Source organism: Aegilops tauschii, chromosome 1, assembly GCF_002575655.3.
Source record: "Aegilops tauschii subsp. strangulata cultivar AL8/78 chromosome 1, Aet v6.0, whole genome shotgun sequence".
Taxonomy (NCBI): Eukaryota; Viridiplantae; Streptophyta; class Magnoliopsida; order Poales; family Poaceae; genus Aegilops; species Aegilops tauschii.
This window is the reverse complement of record NC_053035.3, coordinates 39,576,459-39,602,567: the sequence shown is the minus strand read 5'-3', so window position 1 is coordinate 39,602,567 and position 26,109 is coordinate 39,576,459. Positions and strand designations below refer to the sequence as shown.

General features: G+C 45.0%; 1 protein-coding gene across 3 annotated transcripts; it reads right to left on the bottom strand.

The window, feature by feature from the left end:
• Nucleotides 1-11,517: 11,517 nt before the first annotated feature.
• On the bottom strand, nt 11,518-24,154 carry LOC123494751 (uncharacterized). 3 transcript variants are annotated; one of them, XM_045231060.2, is made up of 7 exons: nt 23,764-24,154; nt 23,229-23,514; nt 22,120-23,120; nt 21,792-22,004; nt 21,608-21,700; nt 12,540-12,644; nt 11,518-12,253 (listed from the first exon to the last, which is right to left on the bottom strand). In XM_045231060.2, the coding sequence occupies exons 4-7, from the start codon at nt 21,846-21,848 to the stop codon at nt 12,071-12,073; spliced, it is 438 nt and encodes a 145-aa protein (XP_045086995.1). In that variant the 5' UTR covers nt 21,849-22,004; nt 22,120-23,120; nt 23,229-23,514; nt 23,764-24,154; the 3' UTR covers nt 11,518-12,070. The 3 variants fall into 3 exon arrangements, with proteins under 3 accessions (XP_045086995.1, XP_045086973.1, XP_045086982.1); XM_045231038.2 differs by having other exon boundaries at nt 22,120-23,514; XM_045231047.2 differs by lacking the exon at nt 23,764-24,154 and having other exon boundaries at nt 23,229-23,598.
• Between the last annotated feature and the right edge of the window lie 1,955 nt (nt 24,155-26,109).

Below are 26,109 nucleotides of genomic sequence, written 5' to 3'. Positions count from 1 at the left end.
CGAAATAAATGTGAATTGCTAGGTGCACCCAGCTCTGGGTACACATAAGTGTGCCAGAGGAGCTGACATGTGGGTCCAAGGGGTCCCAGTTGACCAGTCAAACTTTGACTGGTCAACAGGGGGTGGGGCCCCCTTGTCATACACTGTTTTACTAACCTAACAGATTAAATAGACTAATTAGGTTATTAGATTAACTAACACAAGTTAATTAAGTTAATTAACTCTTTAATTTATTTATTTATTTATTTATTTTCTATTATATTTTTTTAACGTTCTCATGGGGCGGCCCCATATGTCATAGGCCGAAGGCCTTAGCGGGCGCGCGGGCGACGGGTTTACGGGCGCGGGCGCGGGGTCAAGGCCGTAGCCCAAGCGGCAGCCAGCGCGCGAGGGCCACGGTCACGGAAGCGCGCGGCGAGCGTGGACGCCGGCGACGCGGTCATGGACTGCGCGCAGAGGCGGGGGGCGACTGGGGCCGTGGTGGGCGCGGCCGATGGGTACGACCGGACGGGCGGCCAGGGGAGGTCGATGGCGCGCGGCGCGTGCAGCGGGCGTGCGAGGCAGGCAGCAACGGGGAAGCGGGTGGCATGTGAGGGAGGGCACGGTGGAGCAGTAGCAGGGCCACGGTGGCGCGTGGTCGGGGCCCGCGACGGGTGCGCGTGTGCACGACGGCATGAGGAGCAGAGGCGGGTAGCGCGGCGACGTGCGGTGTGCGGCAAGCGGAGCAGGGGACGGGGCGGGGAGCGCACGGTGGGGGAGGAGGTCGATGCGGTGGCGGCGGGGGACGACAATCTACAACGCTGGACATGGAGGGAGATAGAGAGAGGAGGGGTTTCGATGCTCGCTCACAGCGTTGAAGGGAAGCACGCTCAGGGAGGCGCGGGGTGTGGGGAGGACGACGGGGACGACCAGGCGACGTAGGGGAGGCAGGCCGACGAGGTGGCCTCCGGCGACGGTGACGTGGTTCCGGCGGCGGGGTCGAGCGTCGGGGCGCGGTGGCGTCGTCCGGCTCTGCAGCCCCGATCCAGATGGGATCGGGAGAGAAGGGGGGAGTGGGGAACGTGGGAGTGGTGGCTAGGGTTCGGTTTGGGTAGTGGGGGATATGGAGTGGGGGTGGGCTTGGCCGGTTGGGCCGGCCATTAGTTAGGTGGGTCAAAGAGAGCAATAGTTTAGGTCCACCTCTCTTTTCTTTCTTTAATTCTCTTTTATATCTTCTGTTTTCTATTTTGCCACTGTTTAGTATTTTAGTTTAGTACCAAATGACTTTTGTAATAAATGGAATTTAGCACCTAATTCAAGCACAACGTTTAGAGACCACCCACAAATCTTCAGATTATTTTGAAAGGCTTAATTATTGGTTTATTTGAAAAGGCCAAAATAATTGTTGTTAGACCATTTATTATTTTCCTAAGATTTTATCTGTGAGTCTAAGACTGTTGGTTTCTACATGACAATTCCCTAGTGAATATTTTCAACATCTCCAACATTTTAGTTTTTTGCAATTTGAAGAAATTCTGTTTTGACTTTATTTTAAATTTTTGAATTTGAACTCGGTTTGGATTAAGTGAGGTTTAGCAAACTAATTGCGATGATATGGCACCATTAACAGGGGATTACTGTAGCTTAATTATCCGGGCGTCACAATGGCCTCCCCAATGTCCTTGGCATCCAGCTTGTGGTTGTTGGTGAACTCCATGATCATTATGTGATTGGAGTCAAGTCCACGCTCCACCATCTCCTGGCACTTGAAACCTTGTTGCTCCATTGCTTCAAGCCTTGTCTCCACGCTTTCGGTCCTCCTTGGTCCCTCAACATCGCGGATGTGCAGCAACCCATCATGCATCTCAATGGTTTGAGGGTGTTGCAGCACCTCCGCGAGGTAGGGGTTGATGACCTTCTCGAAAAACTTGTCCTTGGGGGCGCTTGGAGACGTCATGATGATCTAGATCTGTCAGCAAAACAGCTCGAAACAAGAACAGAGGATAATTGCGTGATACGGGAGTCAAAACCTTCGGGGTAATATATAATGAATTTTTACCGACCAAAATACGTATCGTGCAAGAAAACGGAGTCCGGAGAGCACACGAGGTGCCCACGAGCCAGGGGGCGCGCCCAGGGGGGTAGGGCGCGCCCTCCACCCTCGTGGAGGCCTCGTGTCCTTCCCGGACTGCTTCTTATTTTTCTATTTTTCTAAATATTCCAAAATGGAGAAATATTGCCATTAGAACTGTTTTGGAGTCGGTTTACTTACCGTACCACATACCTATTCCTTTTCAGAGTCCGAAACGTTCCGGAAAGTGTCCCTTATGTATTCCTCCGGGGTTACGGTTTCAATAACATTAGTTTCAACATTAATAGGATTACCTGAGATATAATGTTTAATTCTTTGACCGTTCACCACCTTCAGATTTGTGCCTTCGAAGTTGTTGATTTTTATGGCACCGGAACGATAGACCTCCTCGATAACGTAAGGGCCTTCCCATTTAGAGAGAAGTTTTCCTGCAAAAAATCTTAAACGAGAGTTGTATAGCAATACATAATCACCTACATTAAACTCATGCTTTTGTATCCTTTTGTCATGCCATCTTTTAACTTTTTCTTTAAACAACTTGGCATTTTCATAGGCTTGGGTTCTCCATTCATCAAGTGAGCTAATGTCAAATAACCTCTTCTCACCAGCAAGTTTGAAAACATAGTTGAGCTATTTAATAGCCCAATATGCCTTATGTTCTAGTTCTAGAGGTAAGTGACATGCTTTTCCATAAACCATTTTATACGGAGACATACCCATAGGATTTTTATATGCAGTTCTATAGGCCCATAATGCGTCATCAAGTTTCTTGGACCAATTCTTTCTAGATCTATTAACAGTCTTTTGCAAAATTAATTTGAGCTCTCTATTACTCAATTCTACTTGACCACTAGACTGCGGGTGATAAGGAGATGCAATTCTATGATTAACATCATACTTAGCAAGCATTTTACAGAAAACACCATGAATAAAATGTGAACCACCATCAGTCATTAAATATCTAGGGACTCCAAACCTCGGAAAAATAACTTCTTTAAGAATTTTAATAGATGTGTTATGATCAGCACTACTAGTTGGAATAGCTTCTACCCACTTAGTAATGTAATCAACAGTAACTAAAATATGTGTCTATCCATTAGAGGCAGGAAAAGGTCCCATATAATCAAAGCCCCAAACATCAAATGGTTCAATAACAAGTGAATAGTTCATAGGCATTTCTTGACGTCTACTAATATTACCAATTCTTTGACATTCATCACAAGATAGGACAAACTTACAGGCATCCTTGGAGTAGGCCAATAAAAACCGGATTGCAATACCTTATGTGCAGTTCTATCTCCAGCGTGGTGTCCTCCATAAGCCTCGGAGTGACACTTGCGTAGGATCTGTTCCTGTTCATGCTCACGTACACAACATCTAATAACACCATCTACTCCTTCTTTATAAAGATGTGGGTCATCCCAAAAGTAATGTCTCAAATCATAGAAAAACTTTTTCTTTTGCTGGTATGTGAAACTAGGTGGTATAAATTTAGCAACAATATAATTAGCATAATCAGCATACCATGGAGCAGTACGAGAAGCATTTATGACATTTAATTGTTCATCAGGAAAGCTATCATCAATAGGTAGTGGGTCATCAAGAACATTCTCTAGCCTAGACAAGTTGTCTGCAACGGGGTTCTCAGCTCCCTTTCTATCAATAATATGCAAATCAAATTCTTGTAGCAAGAGAACCCATCTAATAAGTCTAGGTTTAACATCTTTCTTTTCCATAAGATATTTAATAGCAGCATGATCTGTGTGAATAGTTACTTTAGAATCAACAATATAAGGTCTAAACTTATCACAAGCAAATACGACTGCTAAGAATTCTTTTTCAGTAGTAGCATAATTTTTCTGGGCATTGTCTAGAGTCTTACTAGCATATTGAATAACATTTAATTTCTTATCAACTCTTTGCCCTAGCACAGCACCTACAGCATAATCACTAGCATTACACATGATTTCAAAAGGTAAATTCCAATCAGGTGGCTCAACAATAGGTGCAGAAATTAATGCTTTCTTAAGTATTTCAAATGCTTCTACACAATCATCATCAAAGACAAATGGTATATCTTTTTGTAATAAATTAGTCAGAGGCCGAGAGATTTTCGAGAAGTCCTTAATGAACCTCCTATAAAAACCGGCATGACCAAGGAAACTTCTTATACCTTTGATGTCCTTGGGACATGGCATCTTTTCAATAGCATCAACCTTGGCTTTATCAACCTCAATACCTCTTTCAGAAACTTTATGCCCCAAGACAATACCTTCATTAACCATAAAGTGGCACTTTTCCCAATTCAAGACAAGATTAGTTTCTTCACATATCTGCAAAACTCGATCAAGGTTGCTCAAGCAATCATCAAAAGAGGATCCATAAACGGAGAAATCGTCCATGAAAACCTCACAAATCTTTTCACAAAAGTCAGAGAATATAGCCATGATGCATCTTTGAAAGGTAGCAGGTGCATTACATAAACCAAAAGGCATACGTCTATAAGCAAAAGTACCGAAAGGGCAAGTAAAAGTGGTCTTTGATTGATCATCGACTGACACAGGTATTTGAGAGAAACCAGAATAACCATCTAGAAAGCAAAAATGTGTATGTTTGGATAATCTTTCTAGCATTTGATCGATAAAAGGTAAGGGGTAATGATCTTTTTTAGTAGCTTTATTTAGTTTGCGGAAATCAATTACCATCCTATAACCTGTAATAATTATTTGCGGAATCAATTCATCTTTATCATTAGGAACGACAGTAATACCTCCCTTCTTAGGGACACAATGGACAGGACTTACCCACTCACTATCAGCAACGGGATAAATTATACCTGCCTCAAGGAGCTTTAGTATTTCCTTTCTTACCACTTCTTTCATCTTAGGGTTCAGCCGTCGTTGGTGATCACGAACTGGTTTGGCATCTTTCTCCAAATTTATTTTATGTTGACATAGAGTGGGAGTAATGCCCTTAAGATCATCAAGAGTATATCCAATAGTAGCACGGTGCTTCTTCAGAGTTTTCAATAATGTCTCTTCTTCATGCTCTGAAAGGTTAGCACTAATAATAACAGGATATATCTTTTTCTCATCAAGATAAGCATATTTAAGGGTATCAGGCAATGGTTTAAGCTCAAACACGGGATCACCCTTGGGTGGAGGAGGATCCCCTAGGATTTCAACAGGCAAATTGTGTTTCAGGATGGGTTCCTGTTTAAAGAATACTTCATCTATTTCCCTTCTTTCATTCATAAACATATCATTTTCATGGTCTAGCAAATATTGTTCTAAAGGATCACTAGGAGGCACGGCAATAGAAGCAAGACCAATAATTTCATCCTTACTAGGCAATTCCTCTTCACGGTGTTGTCTACGAAATTTAGAGAAATTAAACTCATGAGACATATCACCCAAAACAATAGTAACAACATCCTTTTCGCAGTCTATCTTAGCATTAATAGTGTTCAAGAAGGGTCTACCAAATATAATGGGACAAAAGCTATCTTGTGGGGAACCAAGAACAAGAAAATCAGCAGGATATTTTGTTTTCCCACACAAGACTTCAACATCTCTAACAATTCCCATGGGTGAAATAGTATCTCTATTGGCAAGCTTAATGGTAACATCAATATCTTCTATCTCGGCAGGTGCAATATCATGCATAATTTCTTTGTATAAGTCAAAAGGTATTGCACTAGCACTAGCACCCATATCACACAAGCCATGATAACAATGATCTCCTATTTTAACAGAAATAACAGGCATGCCTACCACAGGTCTATGTTTATCTTTAGCACAAGGTTTGGCAATTCTAGCAGTTTCATCACAGAAATAAATAACATGCCCATCAATATTATCAGACAAGAGATATTTAACAATAGCAATATTAGGTTCAACTTTAACTTGCTCAGGAGGTGTATAAGTTCTAATATTGCTTTTACGAACCACAGTTGAAGCTTTAGCATGATCCTTTATCCTAAAAGGGAAAGGTGGTTTTTCAACATAAGCAGTAGGAACAATAGGATCATTATAAGTGATAGTCTTTTCTTCAACTTTAATAGGTGCAGCTACTTTTACTTCTATGGGAGGATGATATTGAAACCACTTCTCCTTATAAGTTATAGTCTTTTCTTCAACTTTAATAGGTGCAGCTACTTTTACTTCTATGGGAGGATGATATTGAAACCACTTCTCCTTAGGGAGATCAACATAAGCAGCAAAAGATTCACAGAAAGAAGCTACTATCTCAGAGTTAAGTCCATATCTAGTGCTAAATTTACGGAAAACATCGGTATCCATAAAAGATTTAACACAATCAAACTTAGGTGTCATACCTGACTCCTTACCTTCGTCGAGATCCCAATCTTCAGAGTTGCGTTTAGTTCTTTCCAATAAATCCCATTTGAATTCAATAGTCTTCATCATAAAAGAGCCAGCACAAGAAGTATCGAGCATGGTGCGATTGTTATCAGAAAGCCGAGCATAATTTTTTTTGAATAATTACTTCTCTTGGGAGCTCATGATTGGGGCATGAATATAACATTGATTTAAGCCTCCCCCAAGCTTGAGCGATGCTTTCTCCTTCGCGAGGCCAAAAATTATATATAATTGCGATCATGATGAACAAGATGCATATGATAAAACTTCTGATGAAATTCCAATTTCAATCGTTTGTAGTTCCATGACCCCGTATCATCACATAGCCTATAACATGTCAATGCATCTCCCTTCAAAGATAAAGGGAAGACCTTCTTCTTAATAACATCATCGGGTATACCTGCAAGCTTAAATAATCCACAAACTTCATCCACATAGATTAGGTGCTCATCAGGATGCATTGTTCCATCTCCTGCAAAAGGATTAGCTAGCAGTTTTTCTAACATACCTGAAGGAATTTAAAAGTAGACATTTTCATTTTCAGTAGGTTCGGCAGGTTGTGGAGCAACTCTTTGTTCTACTGGTCGGGGTGAAGATACCCCGAACAAGCCCCTCAGAGGATTACTTTCCATAGTAACAAGTGACAGTAAATTTCAGCATACTATATAAATTTTTCCTTACCAAATTCCACCTACCAAAGGCGCTTCACTCCCCGGCAACGGCGCCAGAAAAGAGTCTTGATGACCCACAAGTATAGGGGATCTATCATAGTCCTTTCGATAAGTAAGAGTGTCGAACCCAACGAGGAGCAGAAGGAAATGATAAGCGGTTTTCAGCAAGGTATTCTCTGCAAGCACTGAAATTATAGGTAACAGATATTTTTGTGATAGGATAGTTGGTAATGAGCAACAAGTAACAAAAGTAAATAAAGTGCAGCAAGGTGGCCCAATCCTTTTTGTAGCAAAGGACAAGCCTGGACAAACTCTTATATGGAGAAAAGCGCTCCCGAGGACACATGGGAATTATCGTCAAGCTAGTTTTCATCACGTTCATATGATTCGCGTTCGGTACTTTGATAATTTGATATGTGGGTGGACCGGTGCTTGGGTGCTGTCCTTACTTAGACAAGCATCCCACTTATGATTAACCCCTATTGCAAGCATCCGCAACTACAAAAGAAGTATTAAGGTGAACCTAACCATAGCATGAAACATATGGATCCAAATCAGCCCCTTACGAAGCAACGCATAAACTAGGGTTTAAGCTTCTATCACTCTAGCAACCCATCATCTACTTATTACTTCCCAATGCCTTCCTCTAGGCCCAAATAATGGTGAAGTGTCATGTAGTCGACGTTCACATAACACCACTAGAGGAGAGACAACATACATCTCATCAAAATATCGAATGAATACCAAATTCACATGACTACTAATAGCAAGACTTCTCCCATGTCCTCAGGAACAAACGTAACTACTCACAAAGCATATTCATGTTCATAATAAGAGGAGTATTAATATGCATAAAGGATCTGAACATATGATCTTCCACCAAATAAACCAACTAGCATCAACTACAAGGAGTAATCAACACTACTAGCAACCTACAGGTACCAATCCCAGACTTAGAGACAAGAATTTGATACAAGAGTTGAACTAGGGTTTGAGAGGAGATGGTGCTGGTGAAGATGTTGATGGAGATTGCCCTCTCCCGATGAGAGGAGCGTTGGTGATGACGATGGCGATGATTTCCCCCTCCCAGAGGGAAGTGTCCCCGGCAGAACAGCTCTGCCGGAGCCCTAGATTGGTTCCGCCAAGGTTCCGCCTCGTGGCGGCGGAGTCTCGTCCCGAAAGCTTGCTTCTGATTTTTCTTCGGACGAAAGACTTCATATAGCAGAAGATGGGCACCGGAGGGCCAACAGGGGGCCCACGAGGCAGGGGGCGCGCCCAGGGGGTAGGGCGCACCTCCCACCCTCGTGGACAGGTGGAGGCCCCCAGGGGGTAGATTCTTCTTCCAGTATTTTTTATTATTTCCAAAAATAACTTTCGTGGAGTTTCAGGACTTTTGGAGCTGTGCAGAATAGGTCTCTAATATTTCTCCTTTTCCAGCCCAGAATTCCAGCTGCCGGCATTCTCCCTCCTTATGTAAACCTTGTAAAATAAGAGAGAATAGGCATAAATATTGTGACATAATGTGTAATAACAGCCCATAATGCAGTAAATATCGATATAAAAGCATGATGCAAAATGGACGTATCACCTTCTTTCTTCTTTCTGGTTGTCGCAACCAGATGGTGGATCCCAGGAGCCAGATGCCACCCCAGTCGACTACTACTACCACCCTGAGGGTGCCCACTACTACGTGGAGACCGCCGACGACTAGGAGTAGTTAGGAGGTCCCAAGCAGGAGGCCTTGCCTCTTCGATCGTTGATGTTTGTGCTAGCCTTCTTAAGGCAAAACTTGTTTAACTTATGTCTGTACTCAGATATTGTTGATTCCGCTGACTCGCTTATGTATCGAGCTATGTATTCGAGCCCTCGAGGCCCCTGGCTTGTAATATGAAGCTTGGATCTTTTCAATTTGTGTTTAGAGTTGTGTTGTGATATCTTCCCGTGAGTCCCTGATCTTGATCGTACACGTTTGCGTGTATGATTAGTGTACGGTTGAATCGGGGGCGTCACAGTTGGGCATGCCCGGGGGCACGTGGCACCGCCACAGCAGCCGACCATGCACACAACGTCCTGGCCGGAACAATATCTGCCGCCCTACTTCTACGCCACCAAGCAGCTTAGCCGATAACAGTAGTCCCAGGACTCCGTCGCCGGGTCGTGCTATTTAGCATCGACGTCAACGCGGCGCACTCCATTTCCCTGATTAGACCCGCTCATGAGTTGTCAGGCCAGCGAAGGTGGAGGATCCATAGAAAGCAGAGGCCTAGAGGATCAAATTGGGAACATGATAAGCTCGTTGCCTAAAAAGGAAGGCAAAGGATCAACATGCCGACAATAAGGGCGGTGGGGGCGACCGGAGCTGGTGACGGGGTGCAGGGGTCGGGCATACCCGGGGGCACGTGGCACCGCCGAAGCAGCCGACCATGCACACGGCGTCCTGGCCGAAACAATATATGCCGCCCTACTTCTACGCCACCAAGCAGCTTAGCCGACAACAGTAGTCCCGGGCCTCCGTCGCCGGGTGCGTATTGTTTTGCTCGACGTCAACGCGTCGCGCTCCATTTCCCTAACTGGACCCACTCACGAGTTATCGGACCGGTGGAGGTGGAGGATCCACAGAAAGCAGAGGCCTGCAGGATCAAATCGGGGACACGACAAGCTCGTTGCCTAAAGAAGGCAAAGGATCAACATGCTGACAATAGGGGCGGTGGGGGCAACCGGAGCTGGTGATGGGTTGCAGGGGTCGGGCATGCACGGGGGCAAGTGGCACCGCCGCAGCAGCCGACCATGCACACGGCGTCCTGGCCGGAACAATATCTGCCGCCCTACTTCTACGCCACCAAGTAGCTTAGCCGACAATAGTAGTCCGGGGCCTCCGTCGCCAGGTACGTGCTGTTTTGCGTCGACGTCAACACGTCACGCTCCATTTCCCTGACTCGTCACCTCTGTCGGACGTGGAACAACTCGGTACCCGCTTTCTATACGCCGGTACGTCTCAACTGGGTGAGCCGGTGTATGTTCACGCAGACAGACATATATTGGAGATGATCCATGACGAAGGTAGAGGCGAAGGCGGAGGCTGCAACGAGGATGGGCAGGTGGATTACTCGGAGCGGGATGTGCAAGCCCAGCTGGGCACACAGTCCTGCACGTACACCCAGCCAAGCACCAAGTTCGGCACGTACATTTTTTTTTGAATTTTCCAAGCATTTTTGGAAAAACTGTTTTTCTAAATCCCGAACATTTTCCATTTCCAAACAAAATTTTAAATTTACAAATATTTTTTGAAAAAATCTAACAAAGTTTGAAATTTTCATACATTTGAAAAAAAAGGAGAAAATGAAAGCCGAAAAATCCATAAAAGAAGACTAGACTGGAATCTGCTGGAAGGTCCTCTAAACTGGATCTTAGTTGCTTCTACTGTCCTACTATCTATTGGGCCAGCCCATTATTACTCGTTTGGCCTATCTATTGTTAGGGTTTCTCGTGCCGCCGCCGTCGTCATCTGAGAAATTTAGGTCCCCTCGCCTCCGGCTGCTATCTTGGCGCTGGGAGGTGGGGGGACCTCGGATCTTCAAGACCTCTGTGTCCTTCGCCATCGTCCAGTGATCATAATAGTGTTGTGAGAATAAATCTCCTCTTGTTCTTTTGGCGTTGCTAGGAGATTAGAGAGTTTTCTGTCCTCGTAGATTCGATTATTCAGATATGATGAGTTTATGTTGTGTCAAGCCTTTTTTGTTGGTCTGATTCTTTGTGGAGGTGAAATCTTTCATCGGCAAATGGTGAAGATATAGTGATTCGACGGCCTGCACTTCTAGGGTATCATTCCCGGTCCAAGTATGTTCATCGATCAAGGCTTTCCGTCTCCACTACAAGAAATCTGTTAATCTGTGACAGAACTAAACTGTCACAGGTCTGCAAAATTCCGTCACACGTTGGCGTCTGTGACAGTCTGAAAATCTGTCATGTATCGCGCATCATAATTCTTCAGCCGTACGTTCAATGACGAACAGCTCATCCGTCACAGATTAGTGACGGTCTAAGCCCGTCATGGATCAGGCCCCAAGCTCCGTTAGGCCCGGCCCGGGCCCTGAATTCAGTGACGGGCAGATCCGTCACAGATACGCATGAAGGGAATCTGCCGTTGCGTCCACGTGGATCTGACGTGGCATCATTTAAGCCCGATCTGCCTTTGGCCCAATATGGTTTTGGCCAAGTTTTTTTGTCCAGCCAGGCTGTAAGCCCAATTTGTTTTAAGGCATATTATCGCATATTTCTCCAGGTTTGGCCCGGTCATTTATGTCCAGCCCATTTTTAAAAAGATTTATCTGTTAGATTGTTTGTGCTGGTCCAGTATGCTGATTTCTGTCGGCCCATTTATTTTTTACCAATCCATCCCATTAGTGTTTTTTCCCATAATTGTTAATTCGTTTCAGCAACCAATTTTGTCCCATGATAATGAAATATGTTCATTTGGTATAGAACAACTTGAAATGTACAGAAAAGAAGCACAATACCACAAAGCATAAATGATAAAAATAAGATAAGTACTGATCCAACATTACATATCCAACATAATTAAACTTCCACGTGCAGATGCACTAACCATCCAGCATAACACGTCCACCACAACTTCCATCAAACAGCAAAATGCATCCAGTTTTGCATCCACCAACATCAGAGGCAGTTTTCCCTACAAAATTACTTCTAGGGAAAGGCAGGTTCCAGCGCTATATCACTTTCACAGCTTCCAGCAGTATTTTGTTTGGACAAACTTACCCTTGAGCTGATCTTGATTGCATCTGCTTTAGCAAAAACTCTATTTTAGCATCCATCTCAGCTTGCTTTTTCCTGTTCTCCTCTTCTTGCTTGGTCCTTGCTTCTTCTGATTCCTTTAAGTGATTGGTCAAGGTTTGAACAAGCATCCGAAGCTCAGCACTTTCCCTCTTCTAGGCCACTTCTGCTTCACCTTCGCTACGACTGGATCTCTCATGCACGTGTTGGATCCCCACATGCTTAAGAAACATTGGCTTCTTAGTGTGCTCAGCAAGCACTTCAGCAACAGCCTTGGTTGAAGAGTTTGATTGTTGGCCATCTTCTGTAGGTTGAGAGGCCTTGTTTTCCATTTCAGTCTAGCAAAGCACAAGAGGAGACAAATAGGTTATTTCCCTTTATGTCTGCCATATTTCCATGTACAGATTTAGAAATGTAGTTGTGCTCTAGTCACTTCATGTATCATGCAAGTACTTTAACACAAGGACATACCGTGGCAAGTATTATAGCACAAGGACGGAACATGGCAAGTATTTTAGCATTAGGACAAAAGATAGCAAGTATTTTTCACTTATTTACCTACTACTAGATCTATATCAAAAGGTTAAAATTTTGATGGTTGGTAGTCTTTGAAAGCTGACTTACAATTGCAGCTTGCACAGCATCGGTGTAGCCTTTCTTTTTGCTGCTATAGTGGCACTCCTTGAATAAATCCAGTGCAGTGAGTTCTTTATCCTTGTATTTTTCTCCCTGAAAACAACAGATATGCAGCAAGCTTACATTTGAGAAGAAACAGCATGTATAGTACCAATATTGAACTTGTATTTAGTTATTCAGGATGAGATACACCATTACATGTAATGGTTGAAGCAAAGGGAGCATGGATCATCATATAGAGTTATATTCATTACTGCTAGCAAACTAAGAAACAATCGTGCATAATAAAGTATAGGATCAGAAATTAATGTATACAAGAACAATAGCAGGAACATCATAGGTCAAATATATTTCGAGCCGAAAATGCTGACCCTTAGCATGCTAGAATGAAAAATTAATATAGACAACAACAACCATAGCCGCCATGGTAATGTTTTCATGAACCTATGGTCAATAACATTTCTCAAGATCACGCAGAAAAATCTCATGAAAATAGTGTTGGGGAACGTAGCAGAAATTCAAAATTTTCTACGCATCACCAAGATCAATCTATGGAGTAATCTAGCAACGAGGGGAAGGGGAGTGCATCTACATACCCTTGTAGATCGCGAGCGGAAGCGTTCAAGAGAACGGGGTTGATGGAGTCGTACTCGTCGTGATCCAAATCATCAATGATCCTAGCGCCGAACGGACGGCACCTCCGCGTTCAACACACGTATGGAGCAGTGACGTCTCCTCCTTATTGATCCAGCAAGGGGGGAGGAGAGGTTGATGGAGATCCAGCAGCACGACAGCGTGGTGGTGGGGGTAGCGGGGATCCCGGTAGGGCTTCGCCAAGCACTAACGGGGGGGAGAGGTGTCACGGGAGGGAGAGGGAGGCGCCAGGGGCTAGGATATTGCTGCCCTCCCTCCCCCCCACTATATATAGGGCCAAGGGAGAGGGGGGCTCAGCCTTGGCCCTTCCTCCAAGGAAGGGTGCGGCCAGGGAGGAGTCCTTCCTCCCCAAGGCACCTCAGAGGTGCCTTCCCCCTTTAGGACTCTCCGTTTTTCTTATCTCTTGGCGCATAGGCCTCTTGGGGCTGGTGCCCTTGGCCCATATAGGCCAAGGCGCACCCCCTACAGCCCATGTGCCCCCCCCCCCGGGGCTGGTGGACCCCCTTGGTGGACCCCCGGACCCCTTTCGGCACTCCCGGTACAATACCGATAAAGTGCGAAACTTTTCCGGCGACCAAAACAAGACTTCCCATATATAAATCTTTACCTCCGAACCATTCCGGAACTCCTCGTGACATCCGGGATCTCATCCGGGACTCCGAACAACTTTCGGGTTACCGCATACTAATATCTCTACAACCCTAGCGTCACCGAACCTTAAGTGTGTAGACCCTACGGGTTCGGGAGACACGCAGACATGACCGAGACGACTCTCCGGTCAATAACCAACAGCGGGATCTGGATACCCATGTTGGCTCCCACATGCTCCTCGATGATCTCATCGGATGAACCACGATGTCGAGGATTCAATCAATCCCGTATACAATTCCCTTTGTCTATCGGTATGTTACTTGCCCGAGATTCGATCGTCGGTATCCCGATACCTTGTTCAATCTCGTTACCGGCAAGTCTCTTTACTCGTTCCGTAACTCACATCATCCCGTGATCAACTCCTTGGTCACATTGTGCACATTATGATGATGTCCTACCGAGTGGGCCCAGAGATACCTCTCCGTTTACACGGAGTGACAAATCCCAGTCTCGATTCGTGCCAACCCAACAGACACTTTCGGAGATACCTGTAGTGCACCTTTATAGCCACCCAGTTACGTTGTGACGTTTGGTACACCCAAAGCATTCCTACGGTATCCGGGAGTTGCACAATCTCATGGTCTAAGGAAATGATACTTGACATTAGAAAAGCTCTGAGCAAACGAACTACACGATCTTGTGCTAGGCTTAGGATTGGGTCTTGTCCATCACATCATTCTCCTAATGATGTGATCCCGTTATCAACGACATCCAATGTCCATGGTCAGGAAACCGTAACCATCTATTGATCAACGAACTAGTCAACTAGAGGCTTACTAGGGACATGGTGTTGTCTATGTATCCACACATGTATCTGAGTTTCCTATCAATACAATTCTAGCATGGATAATAAACGATTATCATGAACAAGGAAATATAATAATAACCAATTTATTATTGCCTCTAGGGCATATTTCCAACAGTCTCCCACTTGCACTAGAGTCAATAATCTAGTTCACATCACCATGTGATTAACACTGACATGTCACATCACCATGTGACCAACATCCAAAGAGTTTACTAGAGTCAACAATCTAGTTCACATCACTATGTGATTAACACTCAATGAGTTCTGGTTTGATCATGTTATGCTTGTGAGAGAGGTTATTAATCAACGGGTCTGAACCTTTCAGATCCGTGTGTGCTTTACGAATATCTATGTCATCTTGTGGATGCTACCACGCGCTATTTGGAGCCATTTCAAATAATTGCTCTACTATACGAATCCGGTTTACTACTCAGAGTCATCCGGATTAGTATCAAAGTTCGCATCGACGTAACCCTTTACGACGAACTCCTTTTCACCTCCATAATCGAGAAAATTCCTTAGTCCACTAGATACTAAGGATAAGTTCGACCGCTGTCATGTGATCCATTCCCGGATCACTATTGTACCCCTTGACCAACTCATGGCAAGGCACACTCCATGTGTGGTACACAGCATAGCATACTGTAGAGCCTACGTCTAAAGCATAGGGGACGACCTTCATCCTTTCTCTCTCTTCTGCTGTGGTCAGGTCTTGAGTCTTACTCAATATTCACACCTTGTAACACAGCCAAGAACTCCTTCTTTGCTGATCTATTTTGAACTCTTTCAAAATCATGTCAAGGTGTGCGTTCTTTGAAAGTATCATCGGGCGTTTTGATCTATCTCTATAGATCTTGATGCCCAATATGTAAGCAGCTTTATCCAGGTCTTCCTTTGAAAAACTCCTTTCAAACAACCCTTTATGCTTTCCAGAAATTTTACATCATTTCGGATCAACAATATGTCATTCACATATACTTATCAGAAATGTTGTAGCGCTCCCACTCACTTTATTGTAAATACAAGTTTCTAACAAACTTTGTATAAACCCAAAAACTTTGATCACTCCATCAAAGCGTATATTCCGACTCCGAGATGGTTGGTCTAGTCCATGGAAGGATCGCTGGAGCTAGCATACCTTTTAGCATCCTTAGGATCGACAAAACCTTTCTGATTGTATCACATACAACCTTTCCTTACGAAAACTGATAAGGAAACTTGTTTTTGACATCCATCTGCCAGATTTCATAAATGCAGCTAATGCTAACATGATTCCGACGGACTTAAGCATTGCTACGGATGAGAAAATCTCATTGTAGTCAACTCCTTGAACTTGTGGAAATACTCTTTGCCACAAGTCGAGCTTCATAGACGGTAACATTACCGTCCATGTCCGTCTTCTTCTTAAAGATCCATTTATCTCGGATTTCATGGCTTCTAACCATTTGTCGGAATATGGGCCCACCATCGCTTCTCCATAGCTCGTAGGTTCAGTATTGTCTAACAATATGATATCTAAGACAGGATCACGTACCACTCTGAAGTAGCACGCATCCTCGTCGTCCTACGAGGTTTGGTAGTGACTTGATCCGAAGTTTCATGATCACTATCATAAGCTTCCACTTCAATTGGTGTAGGTGCCACAGGAACAACTTCCTGTGTCCTGCTACACACTAGTTGAAGTGACGGTTCAATAACCTTATCAAGTCTCCACCATCCTCCCACTCAATTCTTTCGAGAGAAACTTTTCCTCGAGAAAGGACTTGTTTCTAGAAGCAATTACTTTTGCTTCCAGATCTGAAATAGGAGGTATACCCAACTGTTTTGGGTATTCTATGAAGATGCATTTATCCACTTTGGGTTCGAGCTTATCAGCCTGAAACTTTTTCACATAAGCATCGCAGCCCCAAACTTTTAAGAAACGACAACTTAGGTTTCTCTAAACGGTGTCGTCTCAACGGAATTGCGTGGTGCCCTATTTAAAGTGAATGCGGTTGTCTCTAATGCCTAACCCATAAACGATAGTGGTAATTCGATAAGAAACATCATGGTATGCACCATATCCAATAGGGTGCAGCTATGATGTTCGGACACACCATCACACTATGGTGTTCCAGGCGGTATTAATTGTGAAACACTTTCCACAATGTCTTAATTGTGTGCCAAACTCGTAACTCAGATACCCATCTCTATGATCATATCACAGACATTTTATCCTCTTGTCACGACGATCTTCAACTTCACTCTGAAATTACTTGAACCTTTCAATAATTCAGACTTGTGTTTCATCAAGTAAATACACTCAGCATCTACTCAAACCATCTGTGAAGTAAGAACATAACGATATCCACTGCATGCCTCAGCACTCATTGGACTGCATACATCAAAATTTATTACTTCCAATAAGTTGCTCTCTTGTTCCATCTTACTGAAAACGAGGCCTTTCAGTCATCTTGCCCATGTGGTATGATTTGCATGTCTCAAGTGATTCAAAATCAAGTGAGTCCAAACGATCCATCTGCATGGAGTTTCTTCATGCATATATACCAATAGACATGGTTCGCATGCCTCAATCTTTTCAAAAACGACTGAGTCCAAAGATCCATCTACATGGATCTTCTTCATGCGTTCTATACCAATATGACTCAAATGGCAGTGCCACAAGTGTGTGGAACTATCATTACTATTTTATATCTTTTGACACGAACATGTGTATCACTACGATCGAGATTCATTTTAGGTGCAAGACCATTGAAGGTATTATTCAAATAAACAGAGTAACCATTATTCTCCTTAAATGAATAACCGTATTGCGATAAACATAATCCAATCATGCTCAACGCAAACACCAAATCTCGATGGTAGAGGGAGCATGCGATGCTTGATCACATCAACCTTGGAAACACTTCCAACACATATCGTCATCTCACCTTTAGCTAGTCTCCGTTTATTCCGCAGCTTTTATTTCGAGTTACTAACACTTAGCAATCGAACCGGTATCTAATACCCTGGTGCTGCTTGGAGTACTAGTAAAGTACACATTCATATAATGTATATCCTATATACTTCTGTCGACCTTGCCTGCCTTCTCATCTACCAAGTATCTAGGGTAGTTCCGCTTCAGTGACCGTTCCCCTCATTACAGAAGCACTTAGTCTCGGGTTTGGGTTCAACCTTGGGATTCTTCACTAGAGCAGCAAATGATTTGCTGTTTCATGAAGTATCCCTTTTGCCCTTGTAGAAACTAGTGGTTTTACTAACCATCAACAATTGATGCTCCTTCTTGATTTCTACTTTCGCGGTGTCAAACATCGCGAGTTGCTCAAGGATCATCATCTATCCTTGATATTTATAGTTCATCACGAAGCTCTAATAGCTTGGTGGCAGTGATTATGGAGAACCATCACTATCTCATCTGGAAGATTAACTCCCACTCGATTCAAGCGATTGTAGTACTCAGACAATCTGAGCACATGCTCAACGATTGAGCTTTTCTCCCTTAGTTTGCAGGCTTAAGAAACTTGTCAGAGGTCTCATACCTCTTGACGTGGGCACTAGTCTGAAATCCCAATTTCAGTCTTCGGAACATCTCACATGTTCTGCGACGTTTCAAAAACGTCTCTGGTGCCACCATTCTAAACCGTTAGCATTACGCACTGAACTATCACGTAGTCATCAAAACGTGTATGTCAGATGTTTCGTAACATCTACAGACGACGCTGAGGTTCAGCACACCGAGCGGTGCAGCAATGAGGACAATCCTCAGTTTACGGACCCAGTCCGCATAATTGCTACTACCAACTTTCAACTAAATTTTCTCTAGGAACATATCTTAAATAGTAGAACTAAAGCGTATGACATAATTTGTAAAGACCTTTTGACTATGTTCATGATAATGAAGTTCATCTGATTATTGAACTCCCACTCAGATAGACATCCCTCTAGTCATCTAAGTGATACATGATCCGAGTCAAACTAGGCCGTGTCCGATCATCACGTGAGACAGACTAGTCATCATCGGTGAACATCTCCATGTTGATCGTATCTACTATACGACTCATGTTCAACCTTTCTGTCTCTTGTGTTCCGAGGCCATGTCTGTACATGCTAGGCTCGTCAAGTCAACCTAAGTGTTTCGCATGTGTTCCGAGGCCATGTCTGTACATGCTAGGCTCGTCAACACCCGTTGTATTCGAACGTTAGAATCTATCACACCCGATCATCACGTGGTGCTTCGAAACAACGGACCTTCGCAACGGTGCACAGTTAGGGGGAACACGTCTCTTGAAATTTTAGTGAGGGGTCATCTTATTTAAGCTACCGTCGTTCTAAGCAAATAAGATGCATAACATGATAAACATCACATGCAATCAAATAGTGACATGATATGGCCAATATCATTTTGCTCCTTTGATCTCCATCTTCGGGGCACCATGATCATCTTTGTCACCAGCATGACACCATGATCTCCATCATCATGATCTCCATCATTGTGTCTTCATGAAGTTGTCACGCCAACAATTACTTCTACTTCTATGGCTAACGCGCTTAGCAATAAAGTAAAGTAATTTACATGGCGTTATTCAATGACACGCAGGTCATACAAAAAATAAAGACAACTCCTATGGCTCCTGCCGGTTGTCATACTCATCGACATGCAAGTCGTGATTCCTATTACAAGAATATGATCAATCTCATACATCACATATATCATTCATCACATCTTCTGGCCATATCACATCACATAGCACATGCTGCAAAAACAAGTTAGACGTCCTCTAATTGTTGTTGCAAGTTTTTACGTGGCTTGTATAGGTTTCTAGCAAGAACGTTTCTTACCTACGTAAAACCACAACGTGATATGCCAATTTCTATTTACCCTTCATAAGGACCCTTTTCATCGAATCCGTTCCGACTAAAGTGGGAGAGACAGACACCCGCTAGCCACCTTATGCAACTAGTGCATGTCAGTCGGTGGAACCTGTCTCACGTAAGCGTACGTGTAAGGTCGGTCCGGGCCGCTTCATCCCACAATGCCGCCGAAACAAGATAAGACTAGTAGCGGCAAGAAGAATTGGCAACATCTACGCCCACAACTACTTTGTGTTCTACTCGTGCATAGAAACTACGCATAGACCTAGCTCTAATACCACTGTTGGGGAACGTAGCAGAAATTCAAAATTTTCTACGCATCACCAAGATCAATCTATGGAGTAATCTAGCAACGAGGGGAAGGGGAGTGCATCTACATACCCTTGTAGATCGCGAGCGGAAGCGTTCAAGAGAACGGGGTTGATGGAGTCGTACTCGTCGTGATCCAAATCACCGATGATCCTAGCGCCGAACGGACGGCACCTCCGCGTTCAACACACGTACGGAGCAGCGACGTCTCCTCCTTCTTGATCCAGCAAGGGGGGAGGAGAGGTTGATGGAGATCCAGCAGCACGACGGCGTGGTGGTGGAAGTAGCGGGGATCCCGGTAGGGCTTCGCCAAGCACTAACGGGAGGAAGAGGTGTCACGGGAGGGAGAGGGAGGCGCCAGGGGCTAGGATATTGCTGCCCTCCCTCCCCCCCACTATATATAGGGCCAAGGGAGAGGGGGGGCGCAGCCTTGGCCCTTCCTCCAAGGAAGGGTGCGGCCAGGGAGGAGTCCTTCCTCCCCAAGGCACCTCGGAGGTGCCTTCCCCCTTTAGGACTCTCCGTTTTTCTTATCTCTTGGCGCATGGGCCACTTGGGGCTGGTGCCCTTGGCCCATATAGGCCAAGGCGCACCCCCTACAGCCCATGTGGCCCCCCGAGGCTGGTGGACCCCCTTGGTGGACCCCCGGACCCCTTTCGGCACTCCCGGTACAATACCGATAAAGTGCGAAACTTTTCCGGCGACCAAAACAAGACTTCCCATATATAAATCTTTACCTCCGGACCATTCCGGAACTCCTTGTGACGTCCGGGATCTCATCCGGGACTCCGAACAACTTTCGGGTTACCGCATACTAATATCTCTACAACCCTAGCGTCACCGAACCTTAAGTGTGTAGACCCTACGGGTTCGGGAGACACGCAGACATGACCGAGACGACTCTCCGGTCAATAACCAACAGCGGGATCTGGATACCCATGTTGGCTCTCACATGCTCCTCGATGATCTCATCGGATGAACCACGATGTCGAGGATTCAATCAATCTCGTATACAATTCCCTTTGTCTATCGGTATGTTACTTGCCCGAGATTCGATCGTCGGTATCCCGATACCTTGTTCAATCTCGTTACCGGCAAGTCTCTTTACTCGTTCCGTAACTCACATCATCCCGTGATCAACTCCTTGGTCACATTGTGCACATTATGATGATGTCCTACCGAGTGGGCCCAGAGATACCTCTCCGTTTACATGGAGTGACAAATCCCAGTCTCGATTCGTGCCAACCCAACAGACACTTTCGGAGATACCTGTAGTGCACCTTTATAGCCACCCAGTTACGTTGTGACGTTTGGTACACCCAAAGCATTCCTACGGTATCCGGGAGTTGCACAATCTCATGGTCTAAGGAAATGATACTTGACATTAGAAAAGCTCTGAGCAAACGAACTACACGATCTTGTGCTAGGCTTAGGATTGGGTCTTGTCCATCACATCATTCTCCTAATGATGTGATCCCGTTATCAACGACATCCAATGTCCATGGTCAGGAAACCGTAACCATCTATTGATCAACGAGCTAGTCAACTAGAGGCTTACTAGGGACATGGTGTTGTCTATGTATCCACACATGTATCTGAGTTTCCTATCAATACAATTCTAGCATGGATAATAAACGATTATCATGAACAAGGAAATATAATAATAACCAATTTATTATTGCCTCTAGGGCATATTTCCAACAAATAGTTGCGAGTTACTGTCACATAAACAGGTTGCACATCCATAGATACATATTTGACTTACCAGAATATCACATTGCACAGGGTAGCTGCGTGAACCAGTAGTTTGGTGAAACTTGACTTGATCACGGTTATTTTTGTTAATTTTAGATATCCCCTGCATCAAGAGATTGAATAAACGTAAGACACTTTGTGGATTAGCAGGTACTCCTAGAATGCAATAGATTTGTGTCCAGGAAGAAACATACCATCTTTTTCGGATCCTTCCAGCTTTCCACAAGCTCATTCCACTGGTCATCACTCATCGAGTCGACCGAAGATGTTCTCGTTACCAAATTGAGTGGGAAAGGATCTAAATACTTCTACTTGAGCCTGTATCGTTGTTGGCGAATCGCACGTTTCAACATTTGTGTACAAGCCTTCCTAACCGGCACCGCTTTTACGTCCATCTCAAACTTGTTCTAGTCAGATGGAAGAACTTGAGTAAGACTCATGATTGCAAATAATTGAAATAATAGCACAAAATTGACAGGTTGCTAGCCATTTGAGGGAGAAAGGCTTGAACTATGTACTTACACCAACTTTGCCTACAAAGTTCTTGAAGATCCCTTCTCGAACATTTCCCTCTGGGTCCTTGTAATCCTTCCAGTGCTTAAACACAGGCACATGGCCTCTGACTGTAACATTGCATTCAGTTGCAAACTTTGCAGCAAGAAGAGGTGCCTCTGGCCTTAACCTCCCTTCTGGAATGACAAGTGGCAGTTTGGCCCCCAAGCGTCGTCTGATCCTTTCCAGGCCTTTTCCAATATTGGGCCCCCTTTCCCTTGTCTCATCATAGGATTGTGGCCCTACAAAGAAGGTAAAATCAAGAATGGTTTAAGCTCTACGAATTAAGCTCATATGCTTCAGTCTCATTTTAAAGTACTGGTTTAAGCTCTACCAATTGTTAGTTCAGTTTAACAAAAGGTACCACTGCTATAACTCAAGTACTATACTAGAAAGACTTTGGGATTTATAACATGCCTTCAGGATCATTGTCAGGTTCAGTTTGTGTTTGTTGACAAGGTTGGGCAGTACCACCAGCTTCACAATCCATCTAGTTGCTATCACCATGATGGGCAATGAGATCAACTCCATTGGTCATCCAGTAGTCGTCATCACAATGGGCATGGTCGCGATCTTTAAAAAAAACATCCAGTCAGAGTATAATAATCATGCAATGAAAGCTAATAAGCAGGGCTATCAACCCATAAGACAATAGATGAGTATGATGGTACAACTTGCCTTCAACACCAAGTGTGTGGTCATCGGAGTTGGGAACAGTTTCTTCCGCTTCAGGCATAGAAATAGTTGGCTTATGGTGGCAGGTGTTTTTTGTTTAGGATCTGACAGCCCTTCGGTTTGAGGAATTGCATCAGCATCAAGTAATAATCTTTTGTTCGACCTTGTAACTCGCGCATTCATTGGGATGTTCGCATGAACTCTCTTAGGAGGACGAGGCTTAATTCCACCAGGAGGCATGGCGGCAGATCTTTTCTTATTAGCTTCCTGACTTATCTTCTTACAGTCGTTCAATGCTTGATAAAAATGAAAGCATGGTTTAATCAACAAAGTGTAACAAAAATTGTGCTGCAATTACAAACAAGCAACATATCTAGGAATGACTAGATGGAGGATTTTAGCACCTTCGACTTTGAGCTATGAGATGGTATGGACTTTAATTCTTGCAGTGCTTCCCTCTCATCTACTAAATTATCATCAGACGAGTCTCCTTCACTAGTATCGTCCTCGTTAGGATGGTACTCATCTTCAGATTCATCGCGATTATGCTTGGCCTTTTCTTTTTCAGGTGAAATGATAGCTTTGTTTGCAAACATTGATGATAATGTAGGAAGTCCAAGTTCTTGCAGCCTTGCATTGTTCTCATGCACTTTTGGAGGCGCAACACATCCATAGGATGTAGTGGTGATTCTAACACACATGAAAACAAATTACCATGTGTAGAACAGTATCTAGTAACAAATTACTATTTTTTTGTGATTGAGTTTGCATCTATTAGGGACCCAGATCTACACTTGAAAGCGCAAGACCCAACTCTAATAAACCAGAAGCACTAGCAATTGAAATCAAAACAAGGAAAAACTCTGTTTGACCACCCAAATATGCATGCACGCGAACGAACAGGAGACAACCAAGTATTGGGTTGGGTTAGGAATATACCTGCTATCTTGCGTTCTCGGGATCTCTTTGCTGCAATCTTCTTCCCCATCAGTGTGCTGCTGGAGATGTCCTAGGGTTCGATGGAGCAGAGGGTGAGGGGGGAGGATTCTTGGCCGGCAGTGGGGTGGGGCTGTGACCTGCGGTGGATGCGGAAGAGGGAGGGGAATCTTGCTCAGCGGTGAAGGAGGTGACGGGGTAATCTAGGGTTCAGTGGAGGGGGTGACGGGGTGATCTAGGGTTCGGTGGAGGCGGAGGGTGGAGGCGAGCGGTGGAGGTGGGGTCGCGGTTGCGGTGGGCGTGGAAGATGGAGGGAGGGAGTCGTTCTTGCCGGTGGGAGAGGTAATGGAGTCGTGCTCGGTGGTGGAGGAGGTGAAGCCGTGGCCGGCGGTGGAGGCGGAAGGGGAAGGGGGAAGGGGATTTGGCGATTTGCGGCTAGGGGCGGGTGTGCGGAGGGGATTAGGAATTTCTCGCGTGTAAATTACTAGCATGCCCTTTTCTTGTTACTGGTGGTAAAGTGGTTGTGTCTAATTGTCAGGAACCTTGATGGGTAATAGTGTCAATTCATGACTGTGGACTTTTGGCTTGGCGCTGTTGGAATGAAAATTGTACATGTGAGCGGGTTTTCTTGGCGCCAAACAATATTTAGAACATTCCAGAGAATTAGTAAGGCATATGTTTGATTGTACACTATTTTTTGTAAGTAATTACTAGAATGAGTAAGACATACGTGCTGATTTTTTTCCGAATCATGATGTAAACCGGCTGAACTGTGTACTACTGGAATGAACTTAGTAAGCAGACCGGGCGGCAGGTGGCGTCGTACCGTACCCGGAGCCACCGCCTGTATCGAGCCGCGACCGCTCGAGCACGATACGGATCATCAGCCCCTTCTCGTCTCTGAAGCGTCGGGGAGCGGAGCGGAGCGATCTAGAGTTTCTTCCGGACGAGGGATTTTGTGGGGTCGAGGTGGGCCAGCGGTGGGCCGGGCTGACGTGGCAGATGCGCCCGGGCATGCCTAGGCCGCCTCATGTCCGCCCTACATTTGGGATGGGATATGAGGGGTACGGTTAGCCCGGGCGTTTGAGGCATGTTTGAGTGCTCCGACTGGGTCGGTTTTTTATGAACGGTGAGTGACCGGAGGACCTGCCCGGGCGTTTGTGAATCTGAATACCTGAACAAGAAGACGAGAGTCAACTTGATTGCCCCTTGCACCTTCGGATTGGTATGACGACACTTGGCATGCAAGGGAGGAGCATGAGAAGGTTATTGTCACTGGGCCACCCGCCGAGCGATAAAGGGATGATCATCAAACATGTTCGTCGCCGCAGATGAGGAGACACGTATAGTTTTGGGATCGCCAGCCCATGCCGATGTTGTGAATCTGAAAACCCAAACAAGAAGACGATAGTCAACTTGATTACCCTTTGCACCTTCGGATTGGTATGACGACACTTGGCATGCAAGGGAGGAGCATGAGAAGGTGGCAAGCAGACCGTGGCTTCCCACACTCGGATGTTGTAGTAGGGAGAGGCTATTATCACTGGGCCACCCGCCGAGCGATAAAGGGATGATCAACAAACATGTTCGTCGCCACACATGAGGAGACACGTACAGTTTTGGGATCGCCAGCCCATATCGATGTTGCGAACCTGAATAGCCGAACAAGAAGACGAGAGTGGACTCGGAGGTTGTAGTAGGGCAAACAGGCTCCGTGCAGTTCATCGAAAAGCAATTCCTTCTATCAATAAATTGAATAATTGCATTTTCCTTTATAACCATAGAGCCAACAAATGCTACCTACACTATCTTGTAGAGGAGTTCAAATTTAAAATGTTACAAAAATAATGAGGTCATTTGGATTTGTGGTTAAAAAATTGCAGCCGGTCAAATTATGGTCAACAGATTTACTGTTTTCTTTTTAAACCAAAAAAAAAAAACAGGAACGGGCCACGTAGATCGCGGCTTTCACAAATACGCCACCGGCCGGAACACGACGGCGGCGGTGCTGGGCTCACCGGCGTCGATGCGGTCGTCGTTGGTGACGGTATAGTGAGCGGAGGGAGGTATAGGACTTCTAGAGCTCGATCGAAGAGCTCGGGCACGGAGCTGACGGTCTTGGGAAGCTCGAGGCAGAGCTGCGGCCGTGGGCTAGGGTTTCTGGCAGCGGCCGGCACGGCGGAGCATCTCCCGTCGGCTCCAAAAGTTGGGAAAGATAGCGGGGGCGGTAGCAGTCTACAGGCGAGAGGGTTGGGCGAGTCGGGGCCTGGGTCGCTCGTGGCGCCGTGGGCCGACGCACAGAGCACCGTTATGGCATGCTTGGTCAGTGGTCACCACGCGCTCTCCCTC

What these genes read in the sequence shown, in the direction of transcription:
- LOC123494751 (XM_045231038.2), bottom strand. Translation starts at nt 21,841, where the DNA reads ATGACCAGTGGAATGAGCTTGTGGAAAGCTGGAAGGATCCGAAAAAGA. An exon ending in GGAAGGATCCGAAAAAGATG is followed by an intron (nt 21,701 to 21,791) that starts GTATGTTTCTTC and finishes CTCTTGATGCAG; the next exon opens with GGGATATCTAAAATTAACAA. An exon ending in CTGTGCAATGTGATATTCTG is followed by an intron (nt 12,645 to 21,607) that starts GTAAGTCAAATA and finishes TGTTGTTTTCAG; the next exon opens with GGAGAAAAATACAAGGATAA.